Consider the following 16383-nt stretch of genomic DNA (forward strand, 5'->3'; position numbering starts at 1 on the left):
GTACCGAGAGCTCCCTGTACGACGGACCAGCTAATTTCAGAACAGGTGGAGAAGAATGCACGTGGATAGAATGTCCTTTCCTCTACGACCGTTGCACTCTCGCGGAGATCCCGTGCCCAGAAGCTCCAACTTTGCCTTCCCCTTTTGTCCAAGGGGAAAACTTCGGGCAATTCTTAATCATGTCGGCCAATATAAAGCTTGAGATGTAGCCTCCTGGCTTTCAGTATTGCATCAAGAAGTTTTTACCATCTCTCTTCCTTGATTTGGTTAGAGGAATTGGACAAAGGAAGATCACCATGGCTACGATGGACATTGATCATATCATTTCCGAACTTTCTATAAATGAAAAGGTTTCTTTGCTTTCAGGTAGGTCCTATCCACGAACGCCCTGAGTTTTTTTTCTGTCCCTTTCATCTTTTCTTTTCCCAATGCTGATCAATGCCCTACGACTTCACAGGCGTTGATGCCTGGCATACCTATGCAATTCCCCGCCTAGGCGTCCCAGCAATTCGCACAACAGACGGGCCCAACGGTGCTCGGGGGACACGTTATTTCAATGGCGTACCCTCTGCCTGCCTCCCATGCGGGACAGCACTTGGCGCTACATTCGATACAGACCTAGTCTTCGAACTCGGCCGCCTCTTAGCCGCGGAATGCAAGGCCAAGGGAGCACACGTTCTGCTAGGCCCGACGATCAATATCCAACGAGGTCCGCTGGGTGGGCGAGGCTTCGAGTCGTTTTCCGAGGATCCAGTCCTCTCCGGCCTCGCCGCGGCGAGTTACTGCGCTGGAGTCCAAGCCCTTGGTGTGATTCCTACGTTGAAGCATCTGGTTTGCAATGACCAGGAGCACGAGCGTGTCGCCGTTAGTGCACTGGTCACTGAACGCGCCTTGCGTGAGATTTACTTGCTTCCCTTCCAGCTAGCCATTAAGGTCGCGAGGCCGGGTGCCTTGATGACCTCGTACAATAAACTGAACGGATCTCATGCGAGCGAGAGCCCTCGGCTGTTGAGGGAGATTGTTCGGAATGAATGGGGCTATGAGGGCTTGATCGTGAGTGACTGGTTCGTCTTATCCCCATGACCCCGGATTGTTCTTGATATTATTTAACCAATTAACTAATACACTGGCAGGTTTGGCACATATAGCGTCGCAGGGGCTGTCAACGCAGGCCTCGATCTAGAAATGCCTGGTCCCACGCGGTTCCGCGGTCCGGCCCTGATGCATGCGTTGACTTCCAACAAAGTCTCGGAGAGAACACTGGATGACCGCGTACGTAAGGTGCTGGAGCTGGTGAAGCTTGCTTCAAAGGCTGAGATCCCCGAATACGCTCCGGAGCGTCAACTGAACCGGCCAGAGGATCGCGCGCTTCTAAGGCGCGCTGCAGCCGAGTCGACCGTGTTGCTGAAAAATGAAGATAATATTTTGCCTCTCAACCCAAAAAATAAGACCCTTATTCTCGGTCCTAATGCAGATATCGCTGCTTATTGTGGAGGTGGTTCAGCATCATTGCTGGCATACTACACTGTCACGCCGAGACAGGGTATCGCAGCAAAATCCGAGGTGGAATTTACCCAGGGTGTCTATGGTCACAAGGAGCTGCCTCTGTTCGGAGAGCATCTCAAGACAGACAGTGGAGAGCGTGGATATACATTCCGTGTCTTCACTGAGCCCCCGACTTGCAAGCTCCGCCAACATGTCGATGAGCTTCACATGACCAACAGCTGTGCGTTCCTGATGGATTACAGCCATCCCAAGGTGTCCGGTGATACCTACTATGCTACTCTGGAGGGAATCTTCGAACCTCCCGAGAGTGGTGTCTATGAATTTGGACTCACTGTGGCGGGTACAGGACTGCTCTACATCGACGGCGAGCTGGTCGTAGACAACAAGACCGTACAGCGGCCCGGAACTTCATTCTTCGGAATTGGTACCCTGGAAGAGAGAGGCTCTCGATATTTGGAGGCTGGCAAGCAACACCGACTGTATATCGAGTACAGCACTGCCCCAACCTCGAATCTGAAACACCACGGGGTCGTCTCATTCGGGCCTGGTGGTGTCCGACTTGGCGGGTGTCGAAAGCTAGACACGGAACTTTCCATCCAGGAAGCAGTGCAGCTGGCAGCACAGACGGAGCAAGTGGTTGTCTGTGTGGGCCTAAGTGGCGACTGGGAAAGTGAGGGCTTTGATCGCCCGCATATGGACCTGCCACAAGGAACAGATGACCTCGTCAAGGCTGTGCTGGAGGTCCAGCCGAATGCAGTCGTGGTTGTGCAGAGCGGTACGCCGGTTACGATGCCTTGGGCCCATCAGACTAAGGCGCTGCTTCAGGCGTGGTATGGGGGCAATGAGGCTGGAAATGGAATTGCGGATGTACTCTTCGGCGATGTTAACCCGGTATGTATACCCCGAGGGAGGGAGAGCAATTCTGCCTCCTTCAACTCCTTCTCACTCCCTACCTGTTTGAATGACTGACTGACCTGATGATTAGTCTGCGAAACTCCCCCTGACCTTCCCGGCGGACGTTTCGCATAACCCTTCATATCTAAGCTACCGCTCTGAGCGTGGAAGAGTGCTATACAGCGAAGATGTGTACGTAGGATACCGCTACTACGACAAAGTCGGCTGCCCGCCACTCTTCCGTTTCGGCCACGGCCTCTCATACACAACGTTCAACCTATCCAACCTCGCAATCCACGAGACACTCACCCCCGCCAAGTCAAAAATCCAAGACGAATCCATCGAGCTCACCGTCTCGGTCGCCAACTCCGGCGCTCGCAGCGGTGCGGAGGTCGTTCAAGTCTATGTGCACCCCCCGGCTACTGCGTCCGTGGGACGGCCTGTGCGGGAGCTCAAGGGGTATAAGAAGATCATGTTGGAGCCTGGTGAGACAAAGGAGGTTTCTATTGCTGTTCCAGTGGGCCTTGCGACCAGCTTCTGGGATGAGGGGAGATCCGCGTGGTTGAGTGAGGCTGGGATGTATACTCTTGAGGTTGTAGGAACTGGAGAAGGGAATACGTTGGCGGCACAGTTTGAGGTTCGGACTTCGAGGTGGTGGAATGGGCTGTAAGGTCACCACAGTGGTTGGAGATTAGAAAAGTAACTCCGGCGTCCGACACTCGAAGCTCTTCATTATTGTCAATGTCTAGTCCATTCATGAGCAAATCTCATGGAATTTTGCCTCGAAAAGGGAATATTTGCCCTGGAAACCAACCTGCTCTATACCGTAATCGAATGCAAGGATGGCTCTGTACCAATAGGAGGGCATGTTCTTCTCCAATGCAATGATTCGCTCTCTATATTTTTTTTCACAACTACGGAACAGCTTGGAATCATTTTCCATAGCCTATAGTATTGAAGTTGTCAATATTTCAGGAGTTCTGTAATTTGGCTCTTTGCTGTCTTGGATCGTTAGACCTGCACACATCTAAATCAGCTTGATGGATCTCTTATTGGTCGGTGAGATTATATGTTGGATTTCTGGGCTACGTTTGAAAGAAGGATTTAGGCTAGCTTGTTGCATAGGTATTTTGGAGTCGCAAAAACGAGAACTACAGTATATAGGAAGTCCGTGCTAACTGAAAATGGCTGGCGGTCGTGCCACAATGCAGCCGTGGCCGTGCGAATAGAAAGGTGACGCGGCCCTTTTGCCACTGTTATCAACTTGTGTGGCGCTGGTCACAACGTGTCAGCCTGAAGGAACCGCGTTCGAGAAGACTTGAACCCTGCAGATCCACTGCTCGACTGATAACTTGCGTTGAATTGTATCTGCATTTTACAAGCGAACATTTAGGCGTTCTGGTGCCGATACTATTTACCTTATATATCACCATAGCACGAATACTGCTATAAGACAGGTCTTATAGAATCGAAATCTCCTTCGAATGACCCTTGTAATCTAATACGATCCTGAATCATGAAATCAATTCCTATGGATGGATGGCGGCGCAAGCCAGGCGGGATGACCGGCAACAACGAAATCCTCGTCATACATAGCCTATCGTCAATAATCATTGTCAGATCCGGATTTTATTTAAGGCTCAGAATATCACTAAAGACAACTCCATGTCTTGTAGATGATTGACTTTATTTATCTACTATCCAAGTGGGACTCCTTTCTCAGTCGGTCTCCCGCTTCGTCATAGTCTAGTGCCAAGGCTCGTGCACCCCGTTCCAGCCACAGTCCCCTCTCTCGCTCTCTCTCGCTCTCTCTTAACACTCTCCCATCCTCCCCATCTGTCCCCTGCCTATTCCCTCCCCTCTTACCACCTGTCTCGGATCAATCCCAGCGTCCAATTGTTGTCGCATTTCCCCTAGTGGCTGGTCCGTCGTCCTACTCTTCCGAAGACGCTACAGGTGAACCTCGACCTCCGCACGCCTGACCACTACCACCTACTCTCCTTGGGCCGCTATCCGAAGCAACGACAGCAAGTGGGCTGTGAGACCTTGGCAAGAGGCTGTCCAATATAACCCTACGAATCACCCAGTCGGTTTCTTCTCCTCGGTTGCATCCTTTATCTCCTCTCCTTTATCGCGACCGTTGCGCCTATACCCGCCACCATGTCGAAGGTCGTTCGCAGTGTCAAGAACGTTACAAAGGGATACTCCTCGGTGCAGGTGAAGGTCCGAAATGGTATGCGTGGCCCTTTCCACCTTCTAGATTGACGTTGTCAATACCCCGCGATCACTGTATCTGCGCCTAGTCTTCCTTTCTCATTGTCACTGCCTCCTTGCGTTCCGCAGTGATGATTTGAGATAGGAGTGATGCGCCGCCGGTGGGCCTCCGATCTGACATGAAGTTGCTAACTGTATTGTTCTTTTAGCTACAAGCAATGATCCATGGGGCCCGACGGGCACTGATATGTCCGAGATTGCGGCCATGACATTCGGAAGGTAGGAGTTCACCCAACAACTTCCATCTGGACGACTATGGGTCTAACGTTACATTGAATCCAGCCCGAACGAGTTCTACGAAATCATGGACATGCTCGACAAGCGTCTCAATGACAAAGGAAAGAATTGGCGCCATGTGCTCAAGTCGTTGAAGGTGCTGGACTACTGCCTGCACGAGGGATCCGAGCTAGTGGTGACGTGGGCCCGGAAGAACGTGTATATCATCAAGACTCTGCGCGAATTCCAATACGTTGACGAGGAGAGCAGAGACGTGGGCCAGAATGGTGAGTCGTTCTATCAACTTAGATCATGCGCGGCCGCTAATTCCTGTCGGTAGTACGTGTGGCCGCAAAGGAACTTACTGCATTGGTGTTGGACGAGGATCGCCTGCGCAGCGAACGATCAGATCGCAAGCTTTGGAAGACTCGTGTGAGCGGACTCGACGATGGATATGGTGGAGGCAGCAGCGAGCCTCCTAAAAATCGGGACCGCCGGCGACCCCGCCGTGACGACGAGGATGATACCGAATACCGATTGGCGATTGAGGCCAGCAAAGCTGAAGCCGAGGAGGAGCGCAAGCGACGGGCGAGGGAAGCCAACACTGAGGATGACGAGGATCTGGCAAAGGCGATCAAGCTCAGTCGGGAAGAAGAGGATCTGCGGAAGCGCGAACTGGAGCAAAGCAACGCACACTCGCTCTTTGATGAGACCCCGGCCCAGGTCCAGCCCACTGGTTTCAATCAGGGCTACCAGCAACAGGGTGCAGTCGACTGGTTCGGCAACCCCATTAACGTACAGCAACCCATGACGACTGGCTTCTTGAACAACCAATACGCACAGCCTACTGGATTCCAAGGCCAGCCGACGGGCATGGCCAACCCATACGCAAATGGATATCAGCAGCAGCAGCCTTCTGCTTTTGAGCAGAACCCCTACGGGCAAGCTCAGAACAACTTCTTGCAGCCACAAGCTACCCTCCAACCCCAGCAGACGGCTTTCAACACCAACAATCCCTATGGTCCCACCGACGTTTTTGGTCAGCAGCAGCAGCAACAGCCCCAGGAGAACTACCTGTCTGCTGGAACCAACAATCCTTGGGCTGCAACCCAGCCTGGCGATGCATTGAAGCCTATGCCAACTGGATCCAACAACCCCTTTGCCCAACGCACCCAGTCCCAATTGACCAGTCAACCATCAAAGCCGGGTCCTCCCTCGCTCAACACATTGGCCGAAGACCGTGCCACCTCCCAATTCAACAACAACCAGTATAACGCTAGCCAGTTCACCCAACAACCCAGCCAGCCGAATCCCATTGCCAACTTCCAAGCCCCTCAGCCCCCAAAGAGCACTCCACCTCAGTCTGCCGACCCTCACCACGCCCGTCTCAATGCCCTTCTTGCATCGGGCGAGGGTCAGGACACGTTCGGTAACGTTGGTGACTTGCGTATACCTGCGCAGCACACCGCGCCGGGCACATTCGTCAACTCCGCAGGTCAGGGTTTGGATCGCTTGCATGCCAGCCAGACAGGACACAACCCCTTCTTCGGCCAGCAATACACCGGTATGCCCCAGCAGACCGGTTTCATGCAGCAGCAACCTACCAACAATCCTTGGGGCGCTCAGCAACGACCGCAGCAACATGGTGGTAGTCTGATCGACCTCTAGATCCACCGTTCTTGGATACAACCCTGGTTTTCTTTCTCTCATTTTCCTTCTATCGCGCCGCAGATGTCAAAAGCTAAGATCATCTGAGCTTCGACATCTCTCTTCACCCCCTTTCCCTTGTTCTTTTAACCAGCCCCACTTCCATGTCACGCCACCTACATGGACAACAGAACGCAATTGCATTGTGAAGCCACACGTCCAAGGTGCCGAATTTCCATCGGCACACACTATGTTTGTCTTCCTTTTCCACTTTCCTTCTGGGCCGCAGAATATCCCTTGGTCGTTTTCATGTTTTGTCGCGATGCTTTCTTCGTATCCTGCGCCTCCCTTTCTCTTCTCTTTTGTTTACTCCGCCTTGTCGTTAGGATATCCTTCTCACTTCTCAACTGGGTTTAAGGTTTTTTCTTGTCTTGTCATTTGTTTCTCTATGGTAGATACTGTAGGAATTGGTAAATCATCAAGTGCTGTTGGTAGTCAGTCACGATATTAGGCCGTATCTCCACTGCTCCCAGATCGGTGCCGTGTCCACCTAGTCAGCACGATTGAATATTGAAAGACAGGTATATTCGTGGCTAATTCAGCGCATGTTGCCAGGAGGTTAGGCCTGATCTATGGTAACAGTGTAGTTACTTCATGAGAACCTTCGATCCAAAACGACAAAAGAATGCACTAAATGAACCCAAAATCTGATCCGAAACGTCAACCATAACCATGCTGCCCAATATATCATGTATCCCGGGTATCACGCTCCCGAAGCAGGTTCAACCTCGGATATAATAGTGATCCAGGACCCCATCCCGCTTATTCACAAAAAGCAACGGGTATCCCGACGTGCACATAACCACAATCAAGGAGAGAGCCGGCCAAGTCTTCAATCATATCATATAGCATCCGCATCTCACCTGCACGTATAGCTCGTTGATAGTGATGGGTTACCCACTCCATTATAGATCGCGCTCTCCGGGTAGGGGCAAATCGGTCTGGTCCATGACTCTCCATTTAATAAGAAGGAGATAGAGAGGCAATCGGGCTTGATATCATGTTCGACCCAGGCTCGCAACGCATCGAAGATGTCCGTTGGCTGGTTCGTGGTTTGTCCACCACAGTGTCCAAGGCCTGGGACTTCGTAGAGACGGTAGAAGTCATGGATATTGGGTATTAGCGTGGCTACTCTTCTGTAGTAGTCAACGGAGCCCGCGGCGGGAATGGTTGGATCAGACTAGATATGTGTTAGTGTCCTTCGAGGGGATTCAAGAATCTCCGTTTGACGGGGAAAGGATCACCTACTAATCCATGGTAACTCAGAATTTTACCACCTGTCTTTTTGAAGGCAGAGAGATCCGGGTCGTCCGTTCCGATGATTGGCCCGTACTTGGCGACTGAGATATCGACCAGCTTTGCGAACTCGGCGATAGTCAATCCTTCAAAGTCGAATGAAGGATCATTCTCGCTTGCAAAATATTGAAGCCATTGCAGACCTAGTGCAAGGGGTTCCCCGACACAAGTGCCATTCGAAAGACACTTTGTCACAGCATTGGCATCTCTACCAGTAAGATCACCGGAAATATCAGCACCGTAATTCAGACCATACCAGATGAAGTTTCCATCTGTATCCCGTGGACCTGTCCATGTCGCATTTGCCACTTTAGCTGCCGCACTACTGAGAGATCGGATGGTGCCAGTCGAAGAGCAATTGAAGATTTCACCGACATGTGAAAATGGATCAAAAACGCATTTATCCATGGCAGAGATTATCCCGTCTTTCACGCCGTCCAATTCGTCACAGGTAGATATAGCCGCCTCGCCGAGGTAGTCTAACTCGCATCCCTCGGGATGTTCTTTCAGATTGTTCATCACTACCTGTGGCCACACTCTGGAAGGGATAAGTTGACCCCAGTTGATGTCCGGTGCAGATGCGACAATCCCATCGTACAATTTCGGATATCTCTGCGCCAACATCAACCCCTGTCGACCACCCTGGGAGCATCCACTGAAGTACGAGTAAAGCGGTGCTTGGCCATAGAAGCTATTTATAAGATCCTTGCCGATCAGAGCTTCGTCGCCGAGGGAGACAGACGCTAGATTTTTGAGAACGTTGATATTTGGCTTCCCATTCGCATCGAGTGCCCAGCCACTCATGTCTCGAGTATTGTTGATCTGGCCTGCATTGGTGCTGATAGTGGCATAACCTTGTCCCACGGCAGCGTACATCTCGTAGTTTGAGATACTATTCAAACCGGCTGAAGCACTGGCGCCGCCGACGGCTTGGAAACGGCCGTTCCAGGATCCAACTGGCAGCCACGCCATGACGGTGATCAAGTCATTGACTCCGGGGTGGGTGTACTCAATGGTGATATTGCATAATGAAATGTCTGTGAAATTGATCGTCGGGTGGTTGAAGGTTTGTGATGATGGAGCTGATCCGGAGAAATTGGTGACTAGGGATGAGTTGATGGACAGAAACTGGGCATGAGGTACCACGGGCGTTGGGAAAGACTGGGAGGTGCAAAGCGATATGGAGCCCTCTGGGAAAGACATTGTCATGTCTGTGCCTGCCTGGATGACCTCCTGGTAGACCATTGATTAGACAGTAGCCAGCAAATTCTTGTGTTCGGGCATTTACGAGATGGCGAGGCACAGAAAGTGACGATCCCTGCTTAAGGCCCCCCCCCCACCTCCTTCTTTCCCCTCGTGGATGACATCCCAATGCAGCTGGGCTTTCGGGTTCAGCAGATTGGTTCTCGAGGCAAATTATATCCCTAAAACTATGTGGAGAAGAAATATCCTGATCTTTTCGGAGAAATTCTTTGTTTTTCTTCATAGTAATAGGACAAATTCCAGAAATAGGAGTGGTGCTCGACAAGGTCGGCGACAAAGATATATTTTGGAAGCGTCAAGGTACTAGGGGGATCTGAGGTACTAACTGCCTTATCTACCCTGTGACGACCGACCTGATGCGTCATATTTAAAATATCTTGTCCATCCATACTTGAACGTTATAGGTGATTGAGATCAATCAGAATAGTTTATTGAAAAAGAAAAATTTCTCTAAGGTTGTTGTGCGTAGATCTGCAGTTAGGGGTATAGAGCGACATTCCCGTTGACCATTGCTCACATTAAGTGAGACCTCAACACTTCCACACAGAAATCAGATTTAAGCATGCATAGCACCAAAGCCTGTACCAGGCTGAATTCTCCTCTACTCTATACCAAAAGCCGCGATGATTGACAGTGCCGACAGTCCCACCAGGAAGACTGCCAGGCACATGCCAACACAAATTGATATCAATCGTAAACCATTGTGGTTAGCTTGTTTATCGTCACTGAGATTCGTACATGACTGTTCTTCAGTGGATGTTTCGCTGTTGGGGGAAACCTCGGTTTGGGGCTTTTCTGACACCATGTCGGCGCGCATTGTAGCAAAATGTGAAAATGGCAGGAGATCCATTGAAGAAAATCGGCGTATTCGGGAAACCGGTAAACCGTAATTGTCAGGCCCGAAACTGTGGTGGGCCTTTGTATACTTGTAACTTAAACGAACTCAATTACTCTGACTTCACACCAATATAGTAATACAGAGTGATAAACGGGAACTGGACAGTTTTCTGTCCGCTATGGAAGGTCCACTTGGAGAGGTCAAGACCTGGCTGATCCAGCAATGTGCGAACTTCTGTCGTGGTGCGAGTTCGAAGGCAGGATATGAACCCATCAAGCCATATTGTCAACGGTGCGATAGGCAAGACAAATGTGAAAAAGAGATGGACAGGCGAGTTCCAATACCAGACAAGTGTTACGTGGAAAGCCCAAAAGAAAACCAATGGTGAACATAGGCAAGTCCAAACCTCGCGTGCGGTGATTTCAAATATGCTGCAGCTGTCAGTGCTAGTTTTGATGATATCGGAGAATTTCACTTACACAAATGCGTCGGCAGACTCGATATTATTTTTTAGAATTCCCGCTGCATCTTCATCTCCGAAGTGGTGGAAGCAGATATTGAAGATTCGGCATTCTTTCCTGCCTTTTGCTGCAATTCGAGGAGCAGCTCGCGCATCGACTGGGGTGTCAATGTACGTCACATTCTGTTGTTTTTTGGAGATCCGACTCCATTCATCACGATGAGGGAAGAGATCGCTCAAAACGAACTGGACAGGTTCCTTGCCTTGAGTCTCAAGTTTTTTGTTGATCTCAGACTCGAGGACTGGCGTAGGACCGCCGGCGCCGGCACAAATATCCAAGATCGTGTACGAAGAAAGGTCTTTTAGATGCTCTTCGACCACTGCACATGCCTGCGTTGCGAGACTTCCGCGACTCCACCCGGGTACTTTAAGATTCCATAGTCGAGTGAGGGAGAATTGCTCGTGTTGATGAAGCCACGAAGGGCACCATGTTTGATCACCAATCTCCAGAAGCTGCGATCGAGGCCAAGACATGGTGTTTGCGCTGCCGTGGACTTTGAGGTTCAAAGGTATAGATCAATATAGGCAACGAGCTCGGTGGTTGGGAACTCGGGGTCGACTGGAATTAACCGTTCGCTGACTGTACTTGAATTGGTCCGTGCATGGTAAAGTTTCAATGGGCCACAACAAGCAGAACTACTGGATGGGTCGGAGGGGATCGTCGGTGACCGCGATTGTCGCTCGGCAAACTTGTTTATCCGCTCAGGATATGATACCTCAGCGCCAAAAGGCAAAAATAGGGCTGCAGTACTCCGTCCATATGGCGGGAGTCATGTTTGGAATGTACCGATGTGCCTAAAGTAAATTAGGCTTTTGCCCTTCCTACAGTATGTATAAGCGTCCCCACTACACTATTGAACAATAGTACAGTTGTCAGGTTGAGATTTACAACTGCATAGATCTCGATCGGTGAACGATCGCGGGAACAGCCTTCATCCTAGTTGTATCAGTTTGTATGACCTGATTCCGTAATTTTTACCCTAGCGGATACACGTCCGTGGTGGTTCATCACAGCTCCAGGAGGGCTCATGAAGCTTTTTCGCGGGCTTTTCAAAACGCTCTGGTACTTTGGTAGGCCCACTACGATTGTGATTTTGGAGAGGACGGTCATTTTGAAACCTGAACGAGCCCTAGGAAGAAATGTAAATTTATATTCGTAATTCGTTTTAAAAGGTTTTTTTTGATATTGAATCGATGTCCAACAGTATGAGATATTGGGCTCACCCTAGCAATCTAAGATATTGACGCACCATTTTCTCCTAGATCAGTCTAGTAGCATAAGCACCCACTGATCCACGCGCCTTGCCGGACCTTAACGCCAGGTTGCTGACATCGTGCCACCTGTCTAAAGATCAAGGTGAATCCAGCTGCTATTCATGGTAGGCTCCACGGGCCAGGCTCCTGATCGACCAATAGACTCAGCTGCGAGCCCGCTTAAAATGCTTCATCCAACAAACAGGAATCCCTAGCTGAACCACCACCCACAGCTACGGGAGTCTGCCAGGTTGACCATTGAAATGGTTGCAGCCAGACTGGCTGCAGATTCTCCCACCGCGGAAACATAGTACATCGGTCCTAACTTGACCAGAATTCGAATTCCTGTCATAGCCAACAAGGCGGTCATCACACAGGCAAGGAGTGAGGTAAGTAGTTTTGTCGAATCTTGGAACTTCACAGCCATGCTTTTGACGCCTGCATGAACGTCATCTGCAACGTCAATTCCGATGATAGCCAATGTCTGGACAATTGCCCATACATAAGCTTGAGAGAGTGAGACGTCACCCCGAGCGATCAGCCGGACTCGGCACCTGGCTACCTTCTTGTCGAAATCTCGGTAGACGGTGTCATTCCAAGTGCAAGCTGCTCCGCGCGCGAGAAGGCAGAAAAATAGTAGAGTGACAGTGCGGTCGATACCCATCCCAAGAGAAGCTTGAATAAAGCTCGCAATTGCGGCGTAGAATACACCGAAAAGGCAGGGAACATAGAGGGCATAGAATCCGGCGGGTCTGTCCAAGCGCATCAACTCTGCATAGGGTAGGCATGACGCTGGCGGATAGGAAACGAGTCCAGCAGGCGGCTGGTACTCGGCATTCTGTGTTTGTCCGATATCTTTGTTCAACATAGTGGACGTGCTGGTGGGATTGAGAAGCTTTGTAATTTCATTAACGAGTTCATAGGCCTCAGGGGGTCTTAAGTCCCTTCTACAGAGGATCTGAGGACAGACTTGAACCCTTTTGTGATAGGCCATTGATATCAATGAACATGTCCCGCTCAAACTCATCACATCAAGCCTTAGTAGTGAAACCTTTCAGTCCGCAATGAAGCTGAGACTGGGTACCGCTACAGCCATAAGCTGCCCTAGTGAGAAGCTCTTGCAAAAGTAACTTTCCATCATGAATCGCCTTGCAGACAGCATGATGGACTCCACTACGGAATATAGAGGTTCATATCCCTTTGAATGCACTGCAATGGGTACTGTCCACAGCGATTGAAGCCACATGTGGTTCTGCATGATTGGTAGTAGTGCTGATCAATTCTCAATTGGGAAGGTGGGAACCTTCCGTCCGATCAAGATTGTGCAGGATCCAGCCACCGTATTCCACTAGTATTGGTGTATGTTTATGAAAGCGGTGAACGGCGATCATGCATAGCACTCAATGGCGTGAAACATTTCGTCGCTGGCGAACTCATCAGCAACAGCAGTAAAAGTCCATCATGAAGGTTGTGATTGTCGGTGCAGGCCTAGGTGGACTGGCTTGCGCAATTGCTTGCCGCCGCGAGGGTATTGACGTGGAGGTTCTTGAACGCTCCCCGAAGATCCACGAAGTTGGAGCAGGTATTCAAGTGCCACCTAATGGAACCAGAATAATGCGCGATTTTGGGCTGCTGCCCCAGCTGCTCGAGAAAGGAGTTCAAGTCCAAGAAGTGAACTTTCGAAGATACAAGGACGGTCGCTTACTGCGAAGGATGCCATTCGGAGATGATATCACCGAGCAATTCGGGGCACCGTGGGTGTATGTTGTTGAATGATCTTCCCTCATACTTTTAACAACTCATAAAATTTATGCAGTGTTATCCACCGGGTCGACTATCACTGTATTCTTCATGATGAAGCAATTCGTCTTGGTGCAGTCATCCGGCTAGGAGCAGAGGTCACTGATATCTCTACCGATGAGCCAGCAGCTCTTCTTGCCGATGGGACAAAGGTAGTGGCAGATGTTATTATTGGAGCTGACGGTACTTGACAAGACCTGCATACTCTTACTACATTCATATGAGCTGACAATAGCAGGTCAAATGTCTTCGGTCAGAACGGCCGTACTTGGGGCCTCTGTTTCTTCGAACCCCACGGGTGACATGGCCTACCGAGCAACTTTCTCTAGGGAGCAGCTCGAGGCGCTGGGCGATGACGATGTCAATGAACTATGCAAGAGGATCGCCGTGACTAGCTGGTTGGGACCAGATAAGCATACTATATTCTACCCTGTCCGTGGCGGGAAGGAGTTCAACCTTGTCCTGCTTCGACCAGATAATTTATCATCGGACGCCCGCAAGGAACAAGGCGATATTGATGAAATGCGTGAGAGCTATATTGGTTGGGATGAGACGTAGGTGTCTTATTAAGTCTTCTTTCAAGTACAGAAGGGCTTGCTAATTGGTTTTTTCATCATTAAAGCTTGCAGAAGATTATCTCATGTGTGCCGTCGGTTTATAAATGGAAGCTGACCCATCTTCCTGAACTTGAATCATGGACAAAGGTCGGTACTGCTACCCACTTTCCCTCATCTTCCCAGGGATTGACTTGATTTGGACAGAACTCCGTTGCGCTTCTCGGCGATGCATGCCATCCCACTCTGCCTTATCAAGCGCAAGGGGCTGCGATGGCGGTCGAGGATGGAGCTGTTATTGGCAAGCTTCTCGGCTCCTTACAGGCCCAGGTATTGGAGCCAGACAGCTCTGGAAATGAGCCTTCACGATTAGCAGCATCCTCGGCACAAAATCTTACCACTGAAGTGCTGGCTCTCTATGAGAAGAGTCGAAAAACACGCACCACGCGAAACATTCAAGGGGCAGTCAAGAACCGAAAGCTCTTTCACATGCCGGATGGATTCCTTCAAAAGATACGAGACTTTGTATTAGGATTTGCTGGAGTGACTCGGAAAAGCGACTGGACATATATATCCTCATCCAAGCAGAGTGATACTCTTGGCTTGGACGTGCTGGAAGACTGTGGAAAAGCTTTTGAGGATTGGAAAGTGTCTATCGAGCTGGAAAAATGATCGTAACAATACCAGCCTCCTACAATCCCGCCTGACAACGACGATTGGTTAATTCTGCTCAGATTCTTCAATACTCAGGCCGAAATGATTGTGCATTGATCGACACGTCATTTCTCGCCATCTGCTGTCTATTAGCTGTCTGTAATTAAAACCAAAACACTGCGCTAGCAAGGTTCTAGGACCCACTGTAAGGCGGCTATTCAAAAAGACAGGAAGAATTTTCCTGTCCAAGCCCCATTGTAAATGACAATAGTTCGGGATCAGCTGAAGCTAAATCTCGCTTTTGTTCGGTCAATCCTTTGTTATGCTTGTTCAGACGACACACGTCCGAAAGACACGTCCACGATGCTAGTGCAGTCTGAATCATCCGAAGAACTCCACGTGCGCAATAGTCCGTTGTTCAGCGATTTATTAATTGCGCAAAATCTGCGATGGTTCAGTTGCCTGAGCTGAGATTCTTTGACTTCCTCGCCGAGAGCTCTGCATGCGACTCATCGGCCATCATCGGCGACATGGCGACTCCATCCGCCATTGAAATCGGTAATTTGACAGGAAAATGGATCATTGTGCGTGTTGATATTGGCAGTACCAAAGTGCTCAAACGATAACTGATTATTTTTCATAGGATAAACGCCATTCGACGGATCCAGAGGCCGGGTTGAAGATGGTATGTACATATTCCTAACTAGCAGGGCATTTTACCGCGGCTCGCGGATACTGAGTAGTTTTCCTTCCCAGCAAAGAGTCAACTGGATGCTTCGAAAGGCCGTTGGCTTAGCCGCGGTGACATTGCACATATCCTTACAGGGAACTCCCAATGACCAAAATGAGAAAATGCCTGGGGTTGGCCTTCATCTAGAGATCCTGCAAGTTCCCACCGGCGGTCTGGCACAAATTCCTGAGAGCCGAATTCTGGACGACAATCAATCCACTTTACTGAAGGATTTCCTCTTTGGCACAAGGCGATCGGATAATCAGCTGATTCGAGGCACTGAAGGCCCCCACAGCCGGTTAGTTCCCAATCTCACACTGAAGACGCCGATCCAAAATATCGAGACTGGACAACATGTCAGAGGAGAGATAAACCAAAATGGAGCCGATGGCGGCGGCTTCATCATCGAGGGGATTGGACTGTGGATCCATAGCTTTGACGAGCGGCAAGACGGTGCATGAACAGTGGAGCAGGTGAGACTTTCTTTTCATCAGCTGTGAAGGAAGACCCACTGCCACAGCAAACAGTCTCAAAATCCGACTCGAGCTTAGAGCAATCATCAAAGCCCCCGAGTTCGAGTAATGTGCCGACAGCCACCTCTCTCAGTTCATACGGTGAAAGTCCGATCCTGAATCATCAGCTCTCACGGCGCCTTGTGACTATATCCGATCACTGCCCTCCAAAGATATTCGAAAGAAGTTGATCAATGCTTTCAACATATGGTTCCAGTTACCAAACGATGCGACCACCACGATTGGACAGATCATCAACGACCTTCATAATGCGTCACTTATCTTAGACGATATCCAAGACAACTCTGTACTCCGACGTGGGAGCCCTGCGACGCACTGTATTTTAGGGGATGCTCAGTCAATCA

At 50.0% G+C, this 16383-nt stretch overlaps 7 protein-coding genes across 7 annotated transcripts; 4 read left to right on the plus strand and 3 right to left on the minus strand.

The window, feature by feature from the left end:
* Nucleotides 1–296: 296 nt before the first annotated feature.
* Nucleotides 297–3070, plus strand: N7458_005579 (beta-glucosidase; the record flags this gene model as incomplete). The annotated part of the gene is made up of 4 exons (XM_056908961.1): nt 297–366; nt 458–1064; nt 1134–2397; nt 2492–3070. 4 exons carry the CDS (start codon nt 297–299, stop codon nt 3068–3070), a joined length of 2520 nt encoding a protein of 839 aa, XP_056767579.1.
* A 1490-nt stretch (nt 3071–4560) lies between these two features.
* Nucleotides 4561–6558, plus strand: N7458_005580 (epsin; the record flags this gene model as incomplete). The annotated part of the gene is made up of 4 exons (XM_056908962.1): nt 4561–4633; nt 4824–4893; nt 4957–5177; nt 5231–6558. 4 exons carry the CDS (start codon nt 4561–4563, stop codon nt 6556–6558), a joined length of 1692 nt encoding a protein of 563 aa, XP_056767580.1.
* An 898-nt stretch (nt 6559–7456) lies between these two features.
* Nucleotides 7457–9138, minus strand: N7458_005581 (putative feruloyl esterase; the record flags this gene model as incomplete). The annotated part of the gene is made up of 2 exons (XM_056908963.1): nt 7457–7777; nt 7846–9138. 2 exons carry the CDS (start codon nt 9136–9138, stop codon nt 7457–7459), a joined length of 1614 nt encoding a protein of 537 aa, XP_056767581.1.
* Nucleotides 9139–10103: 965 nt separating this feature from the next.
* N7458_005582 (uncharacterized protein) lies at nt 10104–10988 on the minus strand (the record flags this gene model as incomplete). Its single annotated transcript, XM_056908964.1, has 2 exons — nt 10104–10425; nt 10474–10988. The coding sequence occupies 2 exons, from the start codon at nt 10986–10988 to the stop codon at nt 10104–10106; spliced, it is 837 nt and encodes a 278-aa protein (XP_056767582.1).
* A 991-nt stretch (nt 10989–11979) lies between these two features.
* On the minus strand, nt 11980–12636 carry N7458_005583 (UbiA prenyltransferase family-domain-containing protein; the record flags this gene model as incomplete). Its single annotated transcript, XM_056908965.1, has 1 exon — nt 11980–12636. The coding sequence occupies one exon, from the start codon at nt 12634–12636 to the stop codon at nt 11980–11982; it is 657 nt and encodes a 218-aa protein (XP_056767583.1).
* A 593-nt stretch (nt 12637–13229) lies between these two features.
* N7458_005584 (putative salicylate hydroxylase) lies at nt 13230–14794 on the plus strand (the record flags this gene model as incomplete). The annotated part of the gene is made up of 5 exons (XM_056908966.1): nt 13230–13528; nt 13585–13751; nt 13807–14122; nt 14191–14272; nt 14330–14794. 5 exons carry the CDS (start codon nt 13230–13232, stop codon nt 14792–14794), a joined length of 1329 nt encoding a protein of 442 aa, XP_056767584.1.
* Nucleotides 14795–15139: 345 nt separating this feature from the next.
* On the plus strand, nt 15140–15967 carry N7458_005585 (uncharacterized protein; the record flags this gene model as incomplete). Its single annotated transcript, XM_056908967.1, has 4 exons — nt 15140–15175; nt 15235–15360; nt 15420–15461; nt 15602–15967. 4 exons carry the CDS (start codon nt 15140–15142, stop codon nt 15965–15967), a joined length of 570 nt encoding a protein of 189 aa, XP_056767585.1.
* Nucleotides 15968–16383: the final 416 nt, after the last annotated feature.

Source organism: Penicillium daleae (genome assembly GCF_028827525.1).
Source record: "Penicillium daleae strain IBT 16125 chromosome Unknown utg000005l_segment0_segment0, whole genome shotgun sequence".
NCBI lineage: Eukaryota > Fungi > Ascomycota > Eurotiomycetes > Eurotiales > Aspergillaceae > Penicillium > Penicillium daleae.